At 35.4% G+C, this 18,039-nt stretch overlaps 1 protein-coding gene across 2 annotated transcripts in view; it reads left to right on the top strand.

Annotated features, from left to right (window-relative positions):
• The window catches only part of LOC102585966 (uncharacterized), an 18,713-nt gene extending 1,118 nt beyond the window's left edge, over positions 1-17,595 (top strand). Inside the window, exons 2-19 of one of the 2 annotated variants that reach the window (XM_006355152.2) lie at positions 1,996-2,119; positions 2,264-2,491; positions 4,781-4,867; positions 5,149-5,238; positions 5,333-5,459; positions 5,559-5,659; positions 7,638-7,806; positions 8,046-8,167; positions 11,411-11,539; positions 11,613-11,711; positions 11,803-11,860; positions 11,945-12,020; positions 12,097-12,226; positions 13,026-13,183; positions 14,102-14,174; positions 14,427-14,621; positions 14,974-15,067; positions 16,559-17,595. In XM_006355152.2, coding sequence (XP_006355214.1) covers positions 2,045-2,119; positions 2,264-2,491; positions 4,781-4,867; positions 5,149-5,238; positions 5,333-5,459; positions 5,559-5,659; positions 7,638-7,806; positions 8,046-8,167; positions 11,411-11,539; positions 11,613-11,711; positions 11,803-11,860; positions 11,945-12,020; positions 12,097-12,226; positions 13,026-13,183; positions 14,102-14,174; positions 14,427-14,621; positions 14,974-15,067; positions 16,559-17,418 — 2,871 coding nt within the window. In that variant the 5' untranslated portion in view covers positions 1,996-2,044 and the 3' untranslated portion in view covers positions 17,419-17,595. Of the gene's footprint in view, positions 1-1,995; positions 2,120-2,263; positions 2,492-2,883; positions 3,383-4,780; positions 4,868-5,148; positions 5,239-5,332; positions 5,460-5,558; positions 5,660-7,637; positions 7,807-8,045; positions 8,168-11,410; positions 11,540-11,612; positions 11,712-11,802; positions 11,861-11,944; positions 12,021-12,096; positions 12,227-13,025; positions 13,184-14,101; positions 14,175-14,426; positions 14,622-14,973; positions 15,068-16,558 lie in introns of those variants that run through there. The other variant, XM_015312231.1, reaches the window with a different exon arrangement.
• The last annotated feature ends 444 nt before the right edge of the window (positions 17,596-18,039 follow it).

The following is an 18,039-nucleotide window of genomic DNA, read 5'->3' as shown; positions in this document are numbered from 1 at the left end:
TTGTATGGGTGTTGTGATGGGGTGTCGGGGGGGGGGGGGGGGGGGGAGGGGGGACTGAAAGACAAATTTGATACAGCACTAATAGAAAATACAGAGAAATAGAAAGGTACTATTCTAATTTCAGTGTCAGTGTAATGCTTAGCTTAATCGAAGATATCATTCACATGTATTTCTCCATTCTTCAGCAGCATTTTACCTTGAATGAAGCTAAGAGCATGTAAACTCTCCTTTCTCAAGTGACAATGGGACTTCATTACAGACTTCGAGGTGCTTATCATATGACCTTTACTTAAGTGATTACCATAATTAAATTAGAGAATTTGAGGGAAATGAATTATATCAGTCAAGTAGAAATGAAAGCCCTTTATCTAGAAGAAAAGGAAAAAAAGAAGAAAAAAATAAAGTCAGGTGAGGTCATTCCTTTGCCGCCCATGTGAACAATGTGGAAGGAGATAAATAGAAGAATATTTGAAGGAATTGGTAACTCTTGTATAGATGTTACTGGACAATCTTCATTCTTTGTATAGTTTTGGAGTACATAGTACATATAATATGAAGTGTTTGTTGGGGTTCTAAGCAGAAGGTACAACTAAAACACTTGTTTAGTTGATAAAGGCACAAATAAGGAGAGTATAAAAGCAGTGGAATGAAAGAAATGAAGCAAAAGTAATCACTTAAGTTTGAAAACCGTTTAAATTTATGTTTTTAATGCCAAGACCCAATTTTGAAGTTTTTATTCTCCTAAATTTGTTCCTACTCATTGGCATATTTATTCAAGATGTTCTCTTAATAATTGATATACTAATTTTCCAGCTATGTTGATCTTCTTTTGATAACCGAAAAATTCCTTGTGAATTAGCTGACCAACCCTAGTTGGTCCACAGGTTAGAAACTCGGAGGAGTATGGGCATGTGCATGTACCCTTTTCTCACTTAAATATTAGGCTACTTTTCAGTGGTAGGATTCGAGCTTGTGACATGCATCCTATTCATACATTGAACTGTATTTAATGTTTGGTGGTGCTCTTTCTAACGTAGAGCCTGTGGTCAATGAGGCTCTCACCTCAATGTCTTGTTGCTTGCACTTAAGTGCAGCTTAGGCGAATTGAAGTAATCAATATATGCAGCAGTGAACTTTAGGGCCTAAGCGCTTAAAGCAAGGTCTTAACAACACTGGCTACAGAAGAAACAATAAGGTTTTGTGCATGTGTGCGAGCTGTTCTCTTTACATGGAAAAAAAGAAAGAATTCTTTTTGACATGAGCTGAATATGTATTACACACCAAAAATACCCTTAATATTTAGTGACATCTATATGCCATTTTTCTGTAATAGCATGCCATTAAAGGAAAAATGAGAATGGTAAGATTAAGGAGTTCATAAATATAGAAAACCAGTCTTTGGAAAAGACTAAAAAGGAAAGAGTGTCATATGAAAGAGAATGGAGGGGGTACCTGCACGATGATTATTCTCATATCTGCAAGAAAACATTTACTTGCAATTACTCCTTTACTATGGATTGGTCTTTTACCAAATGACACCACTGGTATGAGTAATCTGGTTTAAGTATGTGTGTCAATACCTATCAGAAAGAATATGTGTAAACTAAGTTTTTGTTCTTAGGAGATGATTCGTTTACTTTTATGCATGCCAATCTTTACTTGTTTCTTCTTGCTTTTTCTTTTCTCAATTGGGTTGGGAGAGGGGTTGCTATATTTTGATGGACCTCCCACTATTGACACTACATTGATAGACATCAGAGTTCAGACTAACATATATTCTGTTAGTTTACCATTGAGCAAGTATTTCTGAACTAAAGTCTTCATAACTGTTTATAGTCTGTTAGCTTGCCATTGAGCCATTATTTTGGAACTGAAGCCTTCATAACTGTTTTTGGATCCTTTAACTGCCATTGTTCATGCTGGTTTAGCAGGATGATAGGACTCATATTTTTTCCAAAATAACACTTTCTTAGTTGCTTATCTCCCTTCTTGCAGATCTATAACTTCTTAGATAGAAATACATTTCTCAACCAGGCTACAATCAATGGGATGGGGAAACATCTATAAGAGGCGTGTGAAAGTTTTTGCTGTAGCTCTTATCATTTACTTTGATTACAAGGTATGATTTATGTTGCGTAGCTGCTAGGTTACTAATGTTAATGTCATATCTGAAATTTAAAAGATGAAAAACTGGCTTTTGTCATCTTATTTCCTTTTACTAAGCAGACTGAAGAACTTATGAACACTATTGTGTGATGTGAAGGCTTTACAGCAGCGAGAAAAATGGGCAAACAAGTTAAAGATAGCTTCTCTATGGGAGAAAGCTCATGAACGCAATGCTAAGCGTGTTCTTAATTTAATAGTAGAGCTAGAAGGTTTGTGGGTGAAACTTGGACAGTATCTATCCACACGTGCTGATGTACTGCCAGAGGCTTATACACGCCTTTTGAAGCAATTACAGGACTCTCTTCCTCCCCGCTCTTTAAAAGAGGTAACTTTGGTTAACTTTATCAAAGGATTTCCAACAATGGATTGTTTGCAATAACAATCCTATTGCTAGTGATTGCATTCTTTATTTTAGTCATTTGCTAGAACTATTATCATCTAGAGAAAATACATTTTCAGGAACCATTTGTAATCTCTTGAAATTGATTATTTGTATCTTATGCATTCAACATGGAGATGTTAGTTTTGTGGTTCTCTCAGTTTATTTGCATTGTTGATTCAGAGAGCTTTAACTGGTGATTTGGATTTGACGAGTCAAAGTTATAGGTTTTCTTTCCTCCTTCATTTATTTGTTTTCTCCTTGCACTCTATTTGAGGGGTTCTTTTCTATTGGGGTTTGGAAGAGGGGTGGGTTGGTGGCAGGTCTCCAGTTTAGTAATTTGTACATTGAGATTTGAGTTAGTTTTATGGATGTTCAGTTTCATGAAATGTTCTCATATGAGGAATATATGAATGATGACTTGAATATCTTCTTATAGTTGAGAATTGAGAAACATCATGAAGGTTCTCTTAAGGTTCTTTTGCATAAAAAAAAGTGGTTTGCACATCCTAACTCATGTGTTTTGTTTGTTGCGTGTCTGAGAGGTTGCAATTGGTAGGAGATAGTGGAGAGACAGAACTGTAAAAGAGTGGAGGCTGTGTTTGATCATATTTAAAGCCGATCTTTTAATTGGGTTTTTTATAGCATGACCAAGAAGACCAAGTTAGCTATTAATCATCAAAGCAACTCAGGTTACGTCGATGTGAAAAGATATGCTAAAACCCCCATGAATTCATTTACTTACGATTCATACTCTGGCGCATCTCTGATGTAAGCTGGAGAACCAATGGTCTGCAGGGAAATCTATTCTATGTTGCCTGGAATTTTGCATGGATAATAAGTATTTTTCGGAAATAATTATCTTGTTTTAGACATGATTCCTCCTCTTTTCATTGATTAACATATTTTTACAAGATACTTTCCTATCCCAAAACCTCAAATTTGTTTTCGGGTAGTTTCAAATATATACAATAAATTAGTTTACAACAAATATAGCCATGTTTTATTTACATAGAAAATAGCCAAAAATCATAGGAAATATACCTTGACGGTACAATATAGCTTGCCAAAAGTTGTAGAAAGTATACACTGACTATACAATATAATTTACCTATACATGAGTTATACACTAACTATACATTATGATACACTCAAAAAACTGAATATAGCTTAATTATACATGAAATATACACGGAGTATACATGAAGTATACACCTACTATTCTATATCGATCAACTCAAGATCACCTCTAAACAATCCCAAAATTTAGATGTGAAATCCTCTCGATGTTTTGAGTTTTTAGATATATAATTCGCTCGAAACAATTCACGTTTGCGGTACATCAAATTTTTATAAAGAAGAAGAAAAAACTGGAAGAAGAAACTGGCGACGACAATGAAGGTGGAGAAGAAATTGGCCATTTTTTTGGTAATCAAATTGACCGAATGGTCATTTGATGTAATTATCCTTTGTTTTCCTATATAGCCTCTTCTTCAGAACCCCTCTCCCCTAGCTGAAGCCTACTGAGAAAATCAATCTTCTGCTCCATGTGGTTTTATATCTCAACTTTGTAATCACTTACACGCTTGTCATCCAGCGTCCACGATTGATTGGAAGTGAAAGTTTTAAGAGCAACCGAAAATGATTATGGGAGATGACAATTCGTCAATTACAAGAAGATGGCATTCCTTTTCTCTGTGAAAGCAGAAATTATGGAAAAACCTGTATGCCATAGTGGAGTGAAAAGCACCAGTTTATCATCTCCTTATTAGGGACAATTATTGCTCTTGAACTGTCCTTGCTAAACAGAACCATGTTAAAAGTAGCTCAGTAGAGATAGATCTAGCTTGATCCTAAGGGAACTCTTAGTGTGCAGTAAGCATTAGAGCTTTACATTTTAGTGGCCCCTTTTAAATCCTTTAAATATTTGTTTCTCTACTTATCTCCTATATCATTCAGATTGTCATTTCTATGACATAATCTTGGGATGCCAAATTTGCTTTAGCAGGAAATTATCTATATTTCTTTGCTCTTAGAGTATTGTATATCTCTATATTTTTGCTAATAAAATCATACAAGACATCTGCAGAAGTTCAACTCATTTTTATGCAGTTTGAATATCTAAACATTCACCAGACTGATAGAAAGAATATTTAATATTCAACAGATATATAAAAGGAATATCTAAAATTAATTTGATAAATGTTACTAATTGAATGAATTGTTTTTCCCCAGGTATGCAAAACCATAGAAAAAGAGCTGGGGAAGACCATGGATGATCTATTCTTGGATTTTGACAAAGTTCCTCTAGCAACTGCCTCAGTAAGTGTCTGAACTAAAAAGCTAGGTGCAGAGTGGAAACAAGGATTTACAACTTGGCAGTTAAGCAGTAATTCAGCCACTGCTTTCCTACCTTTATAGTAATATATATAGTTATTTCTTTCAGTTATATTAGAAGTACCCATAGATGTGGGATATAATAGCAGAAGTTGGTGCGAGCTATAAGAAACAATGGTGGTCCTAACATTAGCTTTTCAGTTTTCCTTTGTTCATGACATGACACTTAAATTATCCTAATTACTTTCAACATTATCTTTCCGCAGATAGCTCAAGTTCATCGTGCAACTTTGAGTGATGGCCAGGAAGTTGTTGTCAAAGTTCAGCATGATGGCATAAAAGCAGTTATACTGGAGGTTGTTTATACTAGAGCCAAAGATTATTTTTTTTGCTGTGTGAATATAGAGGTACTGAAAAAGAATAGTTTCATTTACGCAAGTTCTTTTTCAGGACCTGAAAAATGCCAAGTCAATAGTTGATTGGATAGCATGGGCGGAACCACAATATAATTTCCACCCCATGATAGATGAATGGTGCAACGAATCACCTAAAGAACTAGATTTCAATCATGAGGCTGGTATTCTTCAAGTAGTCAAAATGATTTTACTTAATGTTTCAGCACTGTTTTCTTCTGTATCATGTTTGTTAAGCTTTTCTCTTCTTCTGGTTTTGGCAGAGAACACCCGAAAGGTCTCAAGAAATCTCCATTGTAACAAAAGATGTGATGATAGTAAGCCTGCTAATCATGTGGATGTACTAATTCCTGAAATCATTCAAGTATGTTCCTCTAGTATGTAGAAGTTATCTAAGCAACTATTCTGTGACTTTTTAGGAGCCATAGTTTCTCGTAATTTTTCCTACTTGAATGCTTTATAGATTTGATGGTATTGATAGAGCTACTAGGAGCGGAACTCCATTTCCTTAAGTAGTAATAAATAGCAACATGTAGAGAGTTGTTACATCAAATCTATTGTAGAAGAATACATCTTTCTCTTAACAATAAGAGGGACTTCACCAAGGTTCATATGGATGATTTAGGAGCGATTTTACCAACTTGTCTAGGAATGATACGTAGTAGTTGTAAGGATCTTGCAAAGGTTCTTGGTGAGCCGTAGTTTTCATTGCATCAAGTGTTGCAAAAAACAAGCGCTTTGTCACTTGAGGCGATGAAGTGAAGCAAAGTGAGGGTGCGCTTCTTCAGTGTGAGATTGAAGAAGCAACCACTTCAGTCAAAGAAACGCAAAGCGATGAAGCCCTAGAGTGATCGTTTTTATTTATTTATTATTTTTAAAAGTGAATTTTCAGAAGAAAAAGACAGGAACAAACATTTTTAGACAAAAGAAGTTCTTGCTAAAAAATTAAAAATGACCTAAGTGGGACAATTAGACACTTGACCAGTGATCTAACAGCCAGATGTTTTCTTTCTTAATTTTCTTTTTGGTTCTGCTGTTGTGTCTGCGTCTTCTTCGGTGCTGACTGCAGCCATTGCTGGGTCTTTTATGAAGATTTGTAGTTTTTTCCCACTTAGTTAATAATAAAAAAAACAGTTTATTTGATACTATTTTATTAGTGTTTATGCAAATACTGTATAAAGTTTGTTTAAGAGTAAAAAAATCAGTTTATTTAATTGTTCTTTTAATTATTCAGATAGTTTAATAGTACAAAATCAGTTTATTTAAATACTTCAATTGTTGGAAATTACATGGAAAATTTTGTATCTTGAGGCATGTTAAGGACATTTCGTCAGACTAGGTGTATCCTCGGGATTCAACAAACCTTCCTTTAACAGAGAGGGAGCAGGGACAACAGCATTTAAATGACAAATTCATCTAGTCCGGAAAGGAAAATAAGTGAAAAGTTAATCAAAAATCTGTGGAAGAATGGTCACAAGTAGAAGAATTAAGCGTGAGGAGGAATTTATTGAAGAGACCCCGCTTCCCCCTTCCATTCCACTTCCAAAGTTTCATACCACAAACATTTATATTCATATCAACTTAGTAACCTGCTTATACTATTTTGATCTTGACAGGACATGTCTTCTGCAGTATATTCACTTTCATTTGTTTCAATCTTTAATTGAACATACATCTTTAAATCCGTTATATTTACAATTGCAGCTTGATTTTGTGTTTAAGGCCATATGAGAATAGTTTCTGATTGCCTCCTATTTCATTTCGCCAGTTGTTAAATTTCCATGGCAGAATTGTTTCCAAAGATCCATCTTTTCGAAATGCATATAAATAGTTTCATAATTTTTCTGGCTTCAGTAAATATCTACTGTCTTTTCTTGGCTAGTGCCAGGCTGCTTTATTTATTAATATAATGGTTGCTTACCTTTTCACCCAAAAAAGATGCTGAACTAGTTTATGGTATTTATTACGTATTAGTTTTTGGATTACTTCAGAAAGGTGTAGGCAAAGCTGTAGGCTTCAATCACTTGAATCTCTCATCCGTTACTTCTGTCCATGTATTCTTCCTTTTTCCAGTAACATTATTTTTCAATGATAAGGTAAGGTAGTTATATTGATATAACGGTTTCAAGCTGGTACTTGCATAAATTACAAAAGTCTGGGAGCAGTCACCTTGCTTTATTACTTCATTAGAGAATCCAAGAATTCCAAAAGTTGAGCTGGACACTCTACCAAACAGCTCTTATACCAAAAATGCAATTTCGTATACAATTATACTTTAAAACAGACGAGTGTTGCTTTTATCCATCCATAACATGTTTTTATTGGATTGCTTGAAATTTCAGTCTACCGAAAAGGTGCTCATACTTGAGTATATGGACGGTGTTCGTTTGAATGACGCTGAATCACTTCAAGCCTTGGGAGTAGATAAGCAAAAACTTGTCGAAGAAATTACACGTGCATATGCACACCAAATTTATATTGATGGATTTTTTAATGGAGACCCTCATCCAGGTACACCTCCATTCATTTTTAGCTCACTATGGATGAGTCACTGTCTTCTCATTAATTATTTTAACATGTCTGATCTGTTTTTGTTGATATGCTGCCTGTCCAGACTTCCTTCTTTTTTTGTACCTCACTATGATTCTACCAAAGCTACAACATTTCTTCCTGCTAATTATGCTGAATACACGTTTCCAATCTTAATATGTTTCACTCTGTTGAAAATTTTATTGGGTTGTCAAAAATAGGAAATTTTCTGGTGAGCAAGGAACCACCTCATTGCCCAATTTTGTTGGATTTTGGACTCACAAAGCTACTTTCAAGTTCCTTGAAACAAGCTCTTGCGAAGATGTTTCTGGCAGCTGCCGAGGTTTGTCCAGTTCCTTTAACATCCAATGAGGACTGTATATACTTGTAATGATGTATTCAATGAATTTATGAATTTATTGATGCAGGCATGTCATCAAGGCCCTATCTGGCTAACTGCTTTCATACTTCATGAACAAGTCATATTAGTTGATCTTTTTGCAAATTATTTAAACCATGGTCAAGAGAATCATTACCTAATAAAGTTTTGTCGAAGATACCAGGCACAGGGAAGAATAAGAACTGATACTCACACATATCAATGTAGCATATTTTATGCATATCTAGATCATCATATTAGCAAGGATGCCTTGAACACGGAACACACACATATAGCTTTGTCCACTTTCACCACAAAAAAAATAAAATTGCATAGAGGAGAAGGCACATATTGGTTTTGAGATCATAGCTGAGACACAGACTCTAGAGTTGTGTGGGCCCTGATACAAGTATTTAAAAGTTCTGACATTAGGAGGCCCTTAAATAGAGGGACAGCAAATTGTGTATTCTTTGATTTGGTCAGTGAAATATTGCTTTACACCACTTATAGGACATACAAACTGCTCATAGGAGGCGGTACAGTGAATGAAACAATCATTGTCTGACTACACACTCTACCCTAGTAAACAAATGGAAGCCTGTAGATCAACTCTACACAGAATTTAACCTTAATTTTTTTATCAATCCCCCAGTGTAATGTCTAAACTCATGTAGTGAAAATGAAACAACAGTGTCTTCTGCAGCTACTAAATACTGTTAGGGGTCGTTTGGTGTGAAGGATAATACCAAATAGTCTTGGGATTAAATTATAGTACCACTTAATTTATTGTTTGGTTGGCAAGTCGGGATAACTTATCCCGGGATTAACAATTAGTACCGGGATAAGTTATCCCTCCCCTTAGGTGGTATAGTAATCCCTGGATAACTTATCCCAGGATAAAATAAGTAAATGACACAAATGTCTCTTTAAACCCTTTTTATACATCACTTTTTACATTCACGAAGGATATTTTTGTAAACAAATAAATTGTTCTTAAAATTTATTATTTTGAATACAACAAACCAAACACTCAATTAAAAATAATCTTATCATAACTTATCCAATCATAACTAATCCCATCATAATTTATCCCATCATAACTAATCTCATCATAACTTGAATTCAAACCAAACGATTCCTTAGAGTTCTGTTGTAAATGAACAACATGAATAAAAACGAGAAGCAATCTCCTTGCTCTCCTATCACATACTAAGATAGTGAGGACTTCTAGATTGTAAGATTTTTTCTACTGTATCAGGTCAGTAGTGTTAAGCCTGAAGTGACAATGACCACATAAATGCGTGAATGCACAAGGATCCTATCCCTCAGTGTAATGTCTAAACTCATGTAGAGAAAATGAAACAACAGTGTCTTCTGCAGCTACTAAGTACTGTTAGAGCTCTGTTATTAATGAACAACATGAATAAAAACGAGAAGCAATCTCCTAGCTCTCCTATCACATACTAAGATAGTGAGGACTTCTAGATTGTAAGGTTTTTTCTACTGTATCAGGTCAGTAGTGTTAAGCCTGAAGCGACAAGGACCGCGTAAATGCGCGAATGCACAAGGAACCTTTGCCTTCCAAGTGGAAGATGAGGGGAACTTCTCAAATTCCTTTAAATTTGAAGAAAGGGTGTTCAAGAGGGAATTCCTCTTACATCGTGAGCAACTTTTCAGTGGAAGACCTCACAGTAACTAATGGATGACATTGACAGAAGTCAAAAGGATGGCAAGCTAATTCTTTGTCATTAAGGTTGAAAATTAAATGAATATTGGAACAGCAAGAGGAGCATTAGCCGAACAAAAAGGCAGCACATTGTAGCAATGGGAAGGAACATCTTCCAATCTAATGGTATTTTCAAAATAAAGAAGATTGCAATTACCTTTTGGACCCTGTAATGAGATCTGGACCCATGGCCCAACTCTTCAACTTGCATGATCATGCAACAGATGTAAGATACTCCGAAATTAAGACAGCTGGTGAGGAAACATGATATAGAAGGTTTCACTTGGGAGTCGTTTGGTTCACGGTCTAATTATGCAGGGCTGTAATATATGATGGTTATGCGAATAATTTAAGAACAATTATGTGATAACTAATACGGAAATTACTATGCAGAGAATAATACAAATGTTAAGAATTAGCTTTAGTAGTCAGTATATATGTACAAGTTTTTTTAGTTTAAAAAACTTCAAAGCACAAATTATGAAGATTTCATACTTTATTAGATCTTTTATTTCTTTTACGAAAATAAGGCACATTATGTGAGGTTATCTCTTTAAATCATTGTAGGTGCTCTTATCCATGTCTATTAAACGTTTTCTTATTCCAAAGTTTATCCTGCATTGAATAATGCACAGAATTCCTGTATAAGTTATGCAAGTTTTGTTTATATGGAACACAAAATTGGTATCCAAATGTTGTATTAATACTTTTTGAGAATGATAACTTGAGTATTAAAGAAAAACGCACTAGGATAGTGCCAAAACCATAAATACAAAGAGAAAGGACAGCAGATCCAACTATGAAATCCTATAAGATCTACTAAGGATACTGCCTCATCTACAAAATATGGAGAGTTTTATTCCTAACATAGACTTTTATGTCACAATTATTTTTTTCATATGGGGGAAACAGAGCAAGCCCTAACAGCAGTTAACTGGTTCAGAAGTATTATTCTGATATGCCATGATAAGCACTATACTCGTGTATCAGACCTGTGTGTCAACAGTTAACCTTTAGTCTTTTACCAAGTGTGAGCAGTCAACTTTTTAGTAATATTCAACATTCTAATTTACAGCTTGGCCTCCTATTTCCTCTACCCTTGCTGATATTCTGGTATCAGAAAAAGGATAATTGCTTAAAACCTTTCTATCTGTGTCATAGTTTGATTTATATTGTACATAGTGCTAAAATTCAGCTAACAGATCTATGAGCCCCATTACTTAGTTGTATTTCTGTTTAATAATCTTCCCTCTTGCAGGACAAAGTTATAAGATAAGCATATATTATAACATCATCCAAGCTATATCTGTTTTCTCATCTTGTTGTTATTCTCAGACTTAGCTGTAATATCTTGTCAAAGACCTGTTGGGATCTCCTATTCCAATGAAAAATTTATGTTTTTGTTTAATATAATCAACAAAATGTTGTTATTGTTTCTCTACCAATTCGCCATTTAAAAATTGAGATACCACTTCTTGCAGGGGGACCATGTAGCACTTTTGGCTGCATTTGCAGAGATGGGACTGAAGTTTCGCCTTGACGTACCGGAACAGGCTATGGAGGTTACTTCTGTGTTCTTCCGTTCTTCCACGCCTGCAAATGAAGCTCTTGTAAGCTTTCTCTTTTTAGTTGGTTATTTCTATCCAATTTCCCTCGTCTGACTTATCTCTCAATTTGATGAAGGAAAGTATGAAAATGTTATCTGAGCAAAGGTCAAAAAATTTCAAGGTTATACAAGAAAAGATGAAACTCAATGAGAAGGAAGTGAAACGCTTTAATCCTGTAAGCTTATAACTTTTTTCAATCACTAGTGACTCTGAATTATTAATCTCTTGACTATAATGATTCTGAAGCAGCTGACAATTTTTTCCAGGTTGATGCTTTTCCTAGTGATATTGTTATATTCGGGAGGGTTCTTAATCTTCTTAGAGGTTTGTGATGAATGTTCTCTTTGATCTCCTCTTTGTATCATCTAAGTGCGAACAACTGACTCAGTGGTTGTCGGTGGTTCTCAGGGCTTTCTGCAACAATGAATGTGCGCATAGTCTATATAGATATCATGCGACCTTTTGCTGAATCTGTGCTCCAATGGTTAGTTCTGTTTTGTGCTTATTTTACATATATCACTGGTTGCATTGCTCATTAGGTATTTTGCCAACTTGTACAGCAACTTAAATAGAGGGCCAGCTTTGAATCCACGATGGATCTATGACACCCCAATTCATTCTGATGTTGAAGCCAAACTAAGGCAGCTTTTGGTTGAGCTTGGGAATGCTGAGAAAATACTTGGAATCCAGGTACATATTCGTAATTACTATGTCTTTGCAGTTTGATTATCCTGCCACCTTGCTCCCCTTCCCAATGGCTTTGTACACAACTCTTCCTTGCAGGGGAAGCCAACACTATTGGTGCTGTAGGACGCAATTTCTTGCCGCAGCAAAAAAGTAAAGGGTATTTAGTCAAGATAAGTCTTTGATTGAACACTCAGTCAAAGAGAATAAAATTTAGTATAGAGTATGGAGTACCTTTTCAATTTGGGGTTGGTGTATAAGTAAGATGTACCTTGAAACAAAGAGAAAGCACAAAATAAATACAGAAGATGGAGCAATCAGTTACTGTGAATATCAACTGGACATCTACAATTCTGAGAGATCAGATGAGTGGAAAAAGCACTGGAAATGTCTATGTGAGCCATGTGGATGGTTCAGATAGAAAAGAACATCAGTTAGTCATTGCAGTTGTTGAATTGATCTGAGAGTTCTTTATGTGAATAGGAATGGATAATTTTTTTGTCAAAACTCTGTAGTGCTATTAATCGGATATGTACTCAACTCTTATAGAAGTTCAGGTTCTTATTCAATGTTTCATTTGGGTTTCTGATATTATATTGGGACTTGTCAGCTTAGAATAGGCTGTTGTTTTCCACATTTCTTTTAATGAAGTGATTTTACGATCCTAGCTACATGGATTAGTCATACTGCTGCCAAATGTTCTAATATAGAAATGTCTCTCCAATTAAGTTGGTCTATGGATTTGGCGATTTGTTCCTGGGTTTCACTGATTCAAGCTTGCTCATTGTTTGCTGTGTATTTTAAGGTATGTGCCTACAAAGATGGAGAAGTGATCATTGATACTGCTGCTGGGGTACTTGGAAAATATGATCCTCGACCAGTTCAACCCGATAGCTTATTCTCTGTTTTTTCAGCAACAAAGGGAATATGTGCTGGACTGGTGCACTGGCTGGTTGATAATGGGTATGTTATGCTAATAAATTCAATATCTTCTCTGGATGTCCTAATTTTCTGTCCTCTGGATATGAAATACAGAAGTATCTAAATCATTTAAACCAATGAAACAAAGAGTCTTCTATTTTTCTACATGGATTTTTGCTATATTCCAAGCTTTATTTTGATAAGAGTTTTTTCCTGTACTTACTACATGGATTTTTGCAATATCCCAAGCTTTATTTAGGATTTTCTAAATCTTAAAATTATGCACCATCCACATGATTTATTCCTTGTTAACTGTTAAGCCGTTGTAAATTGTTCATGTATTCTAGTCTTGGAGTATTTGATGCAGAAGAAGCAACCATACGGAAATAGCAACACCATTCTGCTCTGTGCTTAATGTACTTAGTTTTCTTTAATGAGATAGCTTGAGAGAAATATTGGTCAGACCTAGAAAGATCTTGGTAGGACCATTAAATATCTTGAAGCTCTTTTTACCTCTTTATTTTTTCACTTACCAAGAAAGTTAATTCTTTTTTAAGGTTTGCCTACAATTGAGACATGTCATTATTTCTTCATACTTGCACATCACTGGGAGTTTATTTATCGATATGCCCTTAGAAGCCAGGTTCCTGGTAAAATCAAAATTTAGATGGTATGCACCTTGTGTTGCTTGGTATGGAAACACCATTGCTTATACTTCCATTTAAAAATACTGATTCAGACTTGAGAGCTTCAAGGTGGATATGTCTTTGATTCATCTGATAATGCCTTTGATCTTTTCTATACCCGTCTTGTAATTCTACTCTTTCATCTAACATGTCTTGCTTGTTTTGAAGTCTTAAGAGGTACCGATGTCTGAGAGATATTTTGTGCTCTAGTTTTATTTATGATACAAAATTTTAGCTTTTGCAATTAACCAATGAGAACATTTTATCTTAACAGAAAGCTGAAACTTGAGGACAATATTGCAAATATATGGCCTGAATTTGGATCAAATGGAAAAGACCAAATAAAGGTATATGAAGATCTGATATGAACCTCCTTAGAAGTTTTTGTTTTACTGCAAGCTTGTTTCTGACCCCTCTTAGTGAGTGGATGATCAAAGAAAAAAAAAGATGATAAAGTTACTTTATTCCTTTTTTCAGAAAATATCCAAATTTACTTGCAGAAAGCAACACCATGAATTGAGAATACCATTTTCTTAGTCCTTGTTATTTATTGCTTACATTCCAACTAGGTCAGTTTGGGTGCATGTTAATTTTGGCAGGTTCATCATGTTCTTAACCATACCTCTGGCTTACATAGTGCCATGAGTGATATTAACCAAGAAGATCCTTTTTTGATGACCGATTGGGATGAATGTTTAAAGCGAATTGCCATGTCTGCTCCAGAAACTGCACCAGGTCATGAGCAGCTGTACCATTATTTGTCTTTTGGCTGGTTATGTGGAGGCATTATTGAGGTAATGTTGCATTTCATGTTTTCTGATAAAATTTTATGACTGCAGTGTTTTGCTCATTATTTGTGTCATGACCCCTAAGAATCGACTGAAGTGTGCAAAGCTTAAATGTTATTGTAGTATGTTTAATTCAATTGTTGAAGGGAAGTTTCCAACTATGCTCCATATTTACGGTCATGGACTCACGGTAGGAGTATGGGGATTGGTTTGTTGCAGAAGTAGCTCTTAGTGGCTCCTCTTTTGAGTTTATAAATGAATTCTTGTAGTGGAGCATCTTTACAGAAACATATATCTACAAGTATATTTAAATTCTTGACATGCTTTGAGGCATTTATATATTGTCATCTCAATACAGAGAGCATCAGGAAGAAAATTTCAAGAACTCCTAGAAGAAGTTTTTGTTCGTCCTTTAAAGATTGATGGCGAGCTCTATGTTGGAATTCCTCCAGGTATGATCAGTGTCTACTTTTTAGCATCTCCTTATTCCTCCTGCTGCCTTTTGCTGTCAATTGAGTCTTTTTTGCTTGTTCAATCCCTTTAGCTATGTGCTGATTGACATTTTAGAAACAATATGTCATAGTTTCTAGGCTCCTCGGCAGTTGATAACTAATCTAACCACACGGGATGTACTATTTCCCATAGTTAATACTTCTGAACAATGAAAGTTTAGACTGCTTTTATTCATGTTCTACATTATCACAGCCACCTTATCAAATTCTAAGGTCTAAAATAATTTTCCATGTTTATTTGCTGCAGTTGAAGTATTGATGGTATTAACATACTGGACTTATGGGTACATTATGGTGCACAGTTAACTGGCCAGTAACCACACAAGTTTGAGGTGGCAGCTTATTTTTTGATGAGGAAATAAGCTGCCCCTCAAGACTTGAGGTGGTTACTGATCAACTACACACCTTCAAGTGCACATAAGTCCAACATATGAATCTGATCATTAAATTTTTAAAATATCCAACCCCATCCAGCGTCAGACAAAGCAGTTATAATAACATTGAATATGAAAGAACTTAGACTATGACATTAGTCTTGCATTCCTTCAATTTCTTCAGCTCGTTTGTCTGCATATGGTACCAGAACTGTGAGAAACCACTCGCTGTGTGCATTGACCTGCGACCTTCAGGAGAAGGGAATATTATTGCCGCACATCTCCAGGCAACTGTCACATCTCCCTGAGTTTTCCTTGTTTCCCTTGAGTGATGCACATCAACCAGCACCACCACGAGTAAGCTAATGAATTCTCATTAACCATTGCACTGATCTTTGTGTAATCAAACAGAGCAAAGGTCTTAGACACACCCCTAATAATCATTATTAGCATGATCGAGTATTAGACTAAGATTTCGGTTCTCCCTCCGCCTCGTCATCTATAGTTTGTTTCTTTCAGTCCCAAGTTTCTCTGTCAATAGAGTAGTTCCATTTTCTGGATGAGGTAATTAATAATTTTTTAATGTTGCAAGATTAAAGCCTTTGTATGCAAGTTGTATAAATAGTAGGAAGTTAACACTCATCTACAGATAACTCACAGCCATCTATATTAATAAGAATATCACGGGTACACCAAAAATTGACCAGCAACGTGCACCAGATCTTGAACTTGAACTATACTGTGAGAATGAGAAAAGAAGAGATGATGGGAATGAGTTTCATGATTATTCCCTTCAAGCGTGTTGAGGTTTAAATAGTGTTTGCAAGTAAAAGTTACAAGGAAAAGAAAGTAATCCTCAAAAAAAATAAAATGTTTTTCCTATTTCTAATTTCACAGTTATGGATTCTAAACCTTTCCCATATTTACAAGGAATGAGGTCTTTCCGTATTAATAGTCTCCTTATTCTTAAGATGTATAAAATTTGTTTTTTTACCCCCTCAAAGGCTCACCAGTTCCTTTACCACGTAAGAGACGAACCTAAAATTCCCTATTGCAGGTGTGGAATCGCGACTTGCAACACTTACAATAGATATGAGTGATCTCACCAAGTTGTCAAATGTCGGCAACCGTTCAGATCTTCCAACCACCTTCCAGCCGCAGCAGATGGCTCAACTTGCAACTACTTTACCTGCAATATTTAACTCACTCTATGCTCGCCGTGCTATTATACCTGCTGCGAATGGCCATTGCTCAGCTCGTGCCCTGGCCCGCTATTATGCTGCACTTGCTGAGGGTGGGAAAGTTCCTCCACCACATCATTCTTCCATGCCAACCTTAGGAAGTCACCCGCACATTCCGAAGTTCCCTTCTCAGCAGACTGTAAAGAAGCAAAAATCTCAAAAGAAAACTGGTTTAGATGATCATGGTCCTGGACAGACTCAAAGTAGCAATTCAACCACTCAGATTAGTTCTGGACATGATGACAAAGGTAATGTTTACATCCAGATTCCCAGCGACAATAGATGCAGTATTGATGATACATCAAGTGATAACCTGAATATCAAACTCTTCCATAACCCAAAAGTTCAGGATGCTTTCATGGGAGTTGGAGAATATGAAAACTTGACCTATCCCAATGGGATGTTTGGGCTTGGATTCAAAAGGAGTTACTCAACAAATGAGGAACTTATTGGCTTCGGGCATTCAGGTATTGGTGGATCCACTGGTCTTTGCAACATTGAGCATAAGTTTGCAATGGCAGTAACTCTCAATAAGATGTCATTTGGAACTGTGACCGCGAAAATAATACACTTGATATGTTCTGAGCTTAACATTCCAGTGCCAGAGGAAATCTCCAGACTTGTTGAGACTGGATCTACTAGTCAGTTGGGAATAGGTAAACCACTGATTAACTGACAAATTTTACTCAATTTTTGTTATTGCAAGTGTATGTATAATGACGAGATCGTCCAGACAAAAGAAATCATTGTACTTGACAATACAAGTTGAAAGTTATATTATTTACCATAGTAGGGAAATTTTACCTACTTTATAAGTGTTTATGAATCCAGGACCAACCATTGTACTTGACAATACAAGCTGAAAGTTATAATATTTACCTTAGTAGGGAAGTTTTACATACCATATAAGTGTTTTGAATTCATGATCAAACACATGACAATAATTCAAATCCCTTGTTTTAAGTTAGATATGGCTGTGTATAATTTCCAGCTCTCAACTACGTGGCATCCTCTTAATCCGAATTGAATTAGTAGGGAAATTGATAAACATTTTTTTAACAATAAAAATGACATTCAAATTCGTGTTAAAAGATTTAATGTTGAATTTCAAAGTAGTAACATTTTTTTAAACCTTTTTGAGAGTGCTGTTGTATCACAAGGTTTTTTTTTGTGACCCCTAATCAAATACTCCTATGATAAAAATGTTCAACAGTCATTTTAGAGGCTAGAGAGCAAAACTACACTTGTTTGTATTATTTTATTGTAAGATATAAATGTTCATTTTAACAAGTCACAA

Source organism: Solanum tuberosum, unplaced genomic scaffold, assembly GCF_000226075.1.
Source record: "Solanum tuberosum cultivar DM 1-3 516 R44 unplaced genomic scaffold, SolTub_3.0 scf00191, whole genome shotgun sequence".
Taxonomy (NCBI): Eukaryota; Viridiplantae; Streptophyta; class Magnoliopsida; order Solanales; family Solanaceae; genus Solanum; species Solanum tuberosum.
This window is presented reverse-complemented; position numbering and strand designations above follow the sequence as displayed.